The 7,595-nt window shown below is 44.2% G+C and overlaps 1 protein-coding gene across 4 annotated transcripts in view; it reads right to left on the bottom strand.

Annotated features, from left to right (window-relative positions):
• Window positions 1-3,139: 3,139 nt before the first annotated feature.
• Window positions 3,140-7,595, bottom strand: part of LOC138962074 (four-jointed box protein 1-like) — an 89,477-nt gene continuing 85,021 nt past the window's right edge. For all 4 annotated transcript variants that reach the window (XM_070333783.1, XM_070333782.1, XM_070333784.1 and 1 more), the window contains one exon: window positions 3,140-7,595. This exon is cut by the window's right edge and continues 953 nt beyond it. In XM_070333783.1, coding sequence (XP_070189884.1) covers window positions 6,169-7,595 — 1,427 coding nt within the window. In that variant the 3' untranslated portion in view covers window positions 3,140-6,168.

Here is a 7,595-nt window from a genome sequence, read left to right as displayed (position 1 = left end):
GGCCAACTGAATACAAATCCAGCGCGCTACCAACTGAGCTATATCCCCGCCAAATGTTGTCCCCAGTTCACAGCTTTCAGTTGAGATCGTCTGTTTCTTCACACCACGTGATCAATGTAGCCACCCCGTTTTCCAATGACAGACTGCATCCTCATTGCCATATTGTTCATTACATTGGGGAATGTTTCCTGTGGGATGTTCTGGATTTCTCTGAGAATGTTTGCCTTCAGTTGTTGTAGGTTTCTTGGTCTGGGGTACATATTAGCGTATTAGCTTACATATTATGTTTTCCATTTCTCGGTACTGATGTTTTATTATTCTCTTTATTTATATAGCGCCTTATCCGAAGTTCAAAGCGCTTTATGCCGTGTGAGACGGAATTTTTTTTTACACAATATATCACGCATTCACATCGACCAGCAAACCTGGCGAATGTTCACCTTTCGCGGCCTTTATTCCAAGTCACACGGGTATTTGATGGACATTTTTTTTTATCTATGCCAATACAATTTTGCCAGGAAAGACCCTTTTGTCAATCGTGGGATCTTTAACGTGCACACCCCAATGTAGTGTACAACGAAGGGACCTCGGTTTTTCGTCTCATCCGAAAGACTAGCACTTGAACCCACCATCTAGGTTATTTCAATGTCTTTTTGAGTACTTTTTTTGAGACACCCTATATGTCTTAAAATCGTAATATTTTACGACATTCCCTCGGCTTTTTATTTATTTTTGGGTTTTATTTATTAAAATAAATTAGAATGTATGCATTAGCATCTGTTAATGACCCGCAATGGGAATAACCTCGACAACCAAGCTGGAAGTATCAAGAAGCGTAAGCCACTTCACAAAAGCCACTGAATCAAAAACCAATCTTTCTTCCTCAAGTACAGGAGCAGGACGGAGGTGGTTTTAATAGGTTAATCCTAGTTTCAGTGACTGCAAACCCCTGCCCTTTCATCTGCAGGCTCTCGTCTCCCCTCTGGCCACCACGGGGCGATAGCCTGGGCAAACACAACACGGACAGCCGTCATTGTTTGGCATAAAGCCGCCTTTTCTCTGCCGGCAAAACTCAGCCCACCCTTTCCCTCATCTTCCCCTCCTCTCCCCCCTCCCACCACACACACAGACAAATACACACCCGTGTCCCCTTCTCTGCCCCTCCTCCCACCATTCTCCTGTTTCTTCCTCCTCCAGCGGTTACTTTCTTCAGTTCGATGGTCTTCACTGAGGAGTTGCTGTTGTGGTACTGAAACTAAATTCAAACCACCACCACCACCCCACACACACACACACACACACACTAACACTAACACACACACTAACACACACACACACGCACACACACACACGCACGCGCGCGCACACATACACACACACACACACACACACACACACACACACGCACATTGTCCCCTAGTCTCCATCCCCGCCTACACTCAACCACCATCCTCCTGTTTCTTTCTTATCCAGCGGCTACTTTCTTCAGTTTGATGGGCGTCAGGAGTTGCTGTTGTAATACTGACACTGGATTCCAACCAGGACATTTTCGCATAAATGAAAGCTATTTACGCGATTAGTTTGATAGGATGTATCAGAATAAGAATTCTATTTTCTAAAAGTCAAATTGAATTGAGGGCTCGTTTTGTTGATGCAGTAGTTTTGGTAGATGATAGAATGTCCTAGTAACGTGCTTGCTCAGCTGTGGCTTGGCTACTGCTTAATATGTTCTTTATTCCAGAATCGGTTTATCATTAAACAAAATACCGAAACATTCGAGCAAGCTAACAGTCGAAAATGAAAATGAAACAGTAATTTTCAAAAGCAACGATTCAAGCTAAACTATTCATTTTGTTATTTTCTTTGTTTTCTTTGTTTATCTATGTATCTGTTTCATTCTGTATTTTTTCTAATGATTGATCTATTTGTTTATTCAATGCACACTCAGGTCATGTGTTATGCCAACTCAGCAGCGACAGTCAGGGCTAAAGAAAAGCTCCGTGCAGGTATCTGGACAAAGCAGTGTATATTATTATTATTATTAATTGTGACCCTCCACCACGGCATGAGTCGCATGTCACCTTTGCATGATTTTCATATTTTTACATTTTCCTAAAGAGTTTTTTATGCTCTATCCAGTGGTGAAAACCGTTTAAGAAAAGAGCGAAAACTGTTTGAGTTATAAGCCTGTGACTAAGGTGACCCTCACACTGTTACCAGACACTCCCCGGACTTTATTAAGCCTAGCGCAGAACCGCGCGAGGTGACATGCGACTCATTTCGTGGTGGAGGGTCACAAATTTATTATTTTAGTCATCGTCCGACCGCTCCTGCAATGACCATAATAACCACAACCCTCTACTTGAGGTTATCTCTAGAGGGTAATACAATCCTATATACCCCTCTAAGGGCAACATTAAAGTCTTCTATACCACATCGTTATACAGTATTACATTCGCATGGCCACGCGAGTCCCGTGACCTCAAACGCACCGGGTAATAACTGAGGAAACTTTATCGCTTTCTGCCGGGATTTAAATTTCATATCACAGTCTCTCGAGCGGCAGATATATAACTATATACCCCGGCTTGATTTGTCGATTTTTACATAGGTGGTAGAAGACGGTTTGGGGTTGTGATTGCTGTGGTTGGTGTAATGTTTGTTTTTGTCGGTGTTAAACGGGGGTGCATGAAAAAGTCATTGGACTAGCCTGAGACAATGAAACAATCACTGGAACTTGCCTTTGCTCATTTCTTTGTTGGTTTGGAATATTGTATTGACTAGATAAACTAGACAGAAGTCAACACTTGGCTGAAATACACAAGTGTCAAGAGCCATTGTTTCTTGCTTTAAAGAATTGTACTGATCTTTGCTTAAATTTAAACGAGGAAAGACGATGAAAAAGAGAAAAGAGAAAAAAAAATGTATATATATATACACACCGAAGGACAGGAACAAGAAGAACGAACGAACGAACACACACACACACACACGCACTCACACACGTACACACACACACTCCCACACACACACAAACACACACACACACACACACACACACACACACGCACTCACACACACACACATACCTAAATAACATTCCATGTTTGTCAAAATATTCAAAATTCAACAAATGATGTCCAAGTTCAATCGTCATCGTTTGTAATATCAGTCACAGTCATGCACACACAATTTGATTTCATCGGCAACAAACAGTAAATACATATAATAGTAATCTCAAACAAGTAAGAATGAACACAAACCATTTAGGTTACAAGATCCCCAAATTCCCCTTGGCCCCTTCTTTCCCCGTCACCCCTACAAAATATAAACATATAACAAGTCGCGTAAGGCGAAAATACAACATTTAGTCAAGCTGTCGAACTCACAGAATGAAACTGAACGCAATGCAATTTTTCAGCAAGACCGTAGCATCGTCAGTCCACCGCTCGTGGCAAAGGCAGTGAAATTGACAAGAAGAGCGGGGTAGTAGTTGCGCTGAGAAGGATAGCACGCTTTTCTGTACCTCTCTTCGTTTTAACTTTCTGAGCGTGTTTTTAATCCAAACATATATCTATAAGTTTTTGGAATCAGGAACCGACAAGGAATAAGATGAAGAATAAGATGAACGTAAATTTGGATCGTTTTATAAAAAAAAAATTTTTTTTGCAATTTTCAGATTTTTAATGACCAAGCTGAAATGCAATACCGAAGTCCGGCCTTCGTCGAAGATTGCTTGGCCAAAATTTCAATCAATTTGATTGAAAAATGAGGGTGTGACAGTGCCGCCTCAACTTTTACAAAAAGCCGGATATGACGTCATCAAAGGTATTTATCGAAAAAAACCAAAAAAAAACCGGGGATATCATTCCCAGGAACTCTCATGTAAAATTTCATAAAGATCGGTCCAGTAGTTTGGTCTGAATCGCTCTACACACACACACGCACAGACAGACAGACAGACACACACACACACACATACACCACGACCCTCGTCTCGATTCCTCCTCTATGTTAAAACATTTAGTCAAGTTTTGACTAAATGTAAAAAGATGTAGCAATAACGTGGATCAGTTCAACTAATCGATCTCGATTTGTTTTCCTCAATTTTCTGTTATAGCAGCTATGGCAAAATCAAGATTTTGTTTTCTCTCTTTTTGAAATCGAGTTCTTTTTGCATGGGGAATGTAATTATACTTTAAAACAAGTTCCTAGTTTTTATTTTTATGTTATTTTATTTAATTGGGTGGGTTTATTTTTACGGTTTGCCGTTATTACCTTCGAATCTAAAAACCTCATTCTTCTCTACCAAAGGAAAATGTCCTTTTAGTGTTGACTACAGAACTGAGCACAAAATAAAGCCTCTTATTTGACAGTGTTCTATAAATTTGATTTTGGTAAGAGTTTCAATAGCACTGCGGCCTTCATTACCTTCATCATTTATGGTTCGACATTTGAACTGATCCAAGTTGCAGCATTGGAAGGACAAAACCTTTTAATCACATTCACACTATAAGGTAGTCAGCACGAGTTCTTCTCAGATAAAAGGTACCCTCCTTCCCGTGTAAACAAACTTCTCAATCACCTTATAGCTCCGCCTAGGCTTTTCATATTGGTTTAAAAGCATCCTTCCACTTAGACATAAAATAGCTATAAAAAAGAAAAGAGAAAAAACAGCAGCCTGGCTGCTTTTGGAATAGTGTTGGACAGTTTTCTATAAAAACATTCTTTCAGCACAAAAAAATCTTTTTGACCAAAGGTTCCACTTCAGAACACACTTTCTGTGACCAGTTTTGAACACATTGTGACATAGGACAGTAGTGTTCACCATGTGCGTGACTTTTGCTATTAGCATATCTACCATGCATGTACTATAGTGTACAATGTGTTCTTCTACTTCTTCTTCAGCGTTCCAGAATTTTCTGGTTACGTGTGAGCTCGTTTGCCCATTTGGGTTCCCCACACTATACTATGTGAGCATAGTCAGCTTCTCTCCGCTTTTGTTGAGTAGGCATGCTGGGTATTTTCGTGTTTCCATAACCCACCGAACTCTGACATGGATTACAGGATCTTTTCCGTGCGCACTTGGTCTTGTGCTTGCGTGTACACACGAAGGGGGATAAGCCACTAGCAGGTCTGCACATAAGTTGACCTGGGAGATCGGAAAAATCTCCACACTTAACCCACCAGGCGGCCGCGGCCGGGATTCAAACCCTCGACCTTCCAATTAAGAGGCCGACGTCTTACCACCACGCCACAGCGCCCGTCCACAATGTGTTCAAAACTGGTTCCAGTAAGTGTGTTCGAAAGCGGAACACTTCACTTTAGAGTATGGACTTTTGGACAAAAAGCAATGGGTTTTTTCCGCAGAATTATTGCTTTTGTTGAAAAAAAGTCCAACCCTTCAATTTAGAGTGCAAGGAACTGTTACCAAGTATATATATATATATACCTAACATAGTCTCCATTGTCATTTACATGGGAAGGACGTTAAACATAAGATAATTCATTAGCATACACATACACACTATTTCAGACACAGACAAGGCGCCTTGGTTTGGAGGTGTGCTGTGTGAGATAATTTCAGTTTTTGTTACACACCAAAATCTCACTTTCGTTTTGCTGTAGCTGCGTGCTTTACACGAATAGTCACATAATTACGGCATGGTTGATATGCACACAGGTCAATTGACGGTCAATGAGTCATCGTGGGTTCGTGATATATAATAATATACACATTTCACATAAATTATCACAATTCATTCAGGGTTAATCATTAGGAGTATAATGATTCATTCTCTCTTTAAACCTTTTGCGTGTATTTTCTCGATCAGTCTTTCGCGTTTCTTTAAATTGTTCACAAGTAACTTTCAAGTTTGTTTCATTCTCTCGCTCTTGCTCTCGCTCTCTCTCTCTCTCTCTCTCTCTCTCTCTCTCTCTCTCTCTCTCTCTCTCTCTCTCTCTCTCTCTCTCTCTCTCTCTCTCTCTCTCTCTCGTACACGCACACGCTGTGGCATCCCCCACAAACACTCCCCTCTCTCTCTGTTTTCAGTGTTTTCTAACACACACACACACACACACACACACACACACACACACACACACACACACACACACACACACACACAATCATCCACACTCTCACACACCACTCACACTCAGCCAGTGCTACCGATGTCCGTACATCTTCTCACACTTGACTATTTGGTCATACACTCGCGCCAACCTGTCCTTCAGAACGCTGGCGTTTTTCTCGGGTATACTGGGCAGGTGTCTGTGGTGAACTTCCCCTTCGGTAAACAGCTTGTGAAGCTCCTCGCCTACACTCTTAGACTCGTGCAACACTTTGACAGCCTTGGCTGTACTCTCGCGAAACACACACACAGAGTTCAGCAAAGACTCGTGGTAGCTGTGGTATTTCTCCAGGAGCCTGTAGCCGTGGAACAGCCCAGACTCGTTGTCCAGAAACACCAGGCTCCCGTCTTTAGTTCTTTCCAAGTTGTGCGCGGGGTTGTTCATCATCTCGGCGTTCCACTGTCTGTTGAACATGTTGTTCACGAGGCGGTCAAGGTTGGCCGTCAGATAGTCGAAGACGATGAGGTCGGACCACTGCAGGAGGTCACACAATTCCTGGGCGTTCTTCTTGCCCAGGACGTCCACAGTGGGGTGGAGCTTGCGGTCCTCTTCGCGCAGCTCCTGTGGAATGTAGGAAGGGTTGAGGTTGTCCAGCCAGCGGGTCAGCACCACCAGGCGCCCGTCCGCCCACTGGGCCATGGACATCTCCAGGTGAACCGTTCTCCACTGCGGGGACAAGGTATCCACGGGCAGGAGAACCGCGGGCGGCAGGTTGGTGATGTTGAGGAGACGGGCCAGGTAGTAGGAGTAGACTTCGCCCTGGATCTGGTCCGTGTTGAGTCGGTACCTGGCGCAGGCCTTGCTGCCGTCCTTGAAGGTCACCAGCCTGTTCTGCATCCTCCCGCACCCCTCCTCCACCCCCACCACCTGCATCCCCGCCGCCTTCCGCCGCCACGAGGCCAGCTCTTTGGGTTCCAGCCCATTGCTGTGCGGGCAGGAGTCGTCCAGGTGTTTGGACCACAGCACCCCCGACACGATGTCGTTGAGGGGTGAGGTTTTGTTGTGGTGTTGGAGTGTTTTGGAAGAGGGGGTGAGTTTTGTGTTGTGCGGGTCTACTTGATGAGGATGAGTGTTTGTTTGGATTTCTGGGTCAGAGTGACCTTCCGCCGGTGCCCCCTCCACGGGGGCCGGTTGGTCAACGTGTGTGTCCTCCTCTCTCTGTCTCTTCACGGCCGAGTCCACCACGAATTTCTCTCCAGTGTTTTTCAGCCTCAGCGAGAAGGAGGTGACGGGTTTGGTGACCGGGACCTGGCCAGTAGGAGGGACAGGGGTTTTATGTTCATAACCCTCCCCCGCTTTCTCCGCTGGCCCTCCACGCTCTCCATTCACGCTCTGGCCACTCGGTTCCGCTTGGCTGAGCGCTTGACCATTGTCCGAGCCGGATTGCGGGTCTCCATTGTGGCCAGCCCCTACACCGGACACAAAGGGATTAGACCCGATCTCCGGATTAGTCGGTGGTT

The sequence above is a fragment of the Littorina saxatilis genome, linkage group LG3 (assembly GCF_037325665.1).
Source record: "Littorina saxatilis isolate snail1 linkage group LG3, US_GU_Lsax_2.0, whole genome shotgun sequence".
NCBI classification, from domain to species: domain Eukaryota; kingdom Metazoa; phylum Mollusca; class Gastropoda; order Littorinimorpha; family Littorinidae; genus Littorina; species Littorina saxatilis.
This window is presented reverse-complemented; position numbering and strand designations above follow the sequence as displayed.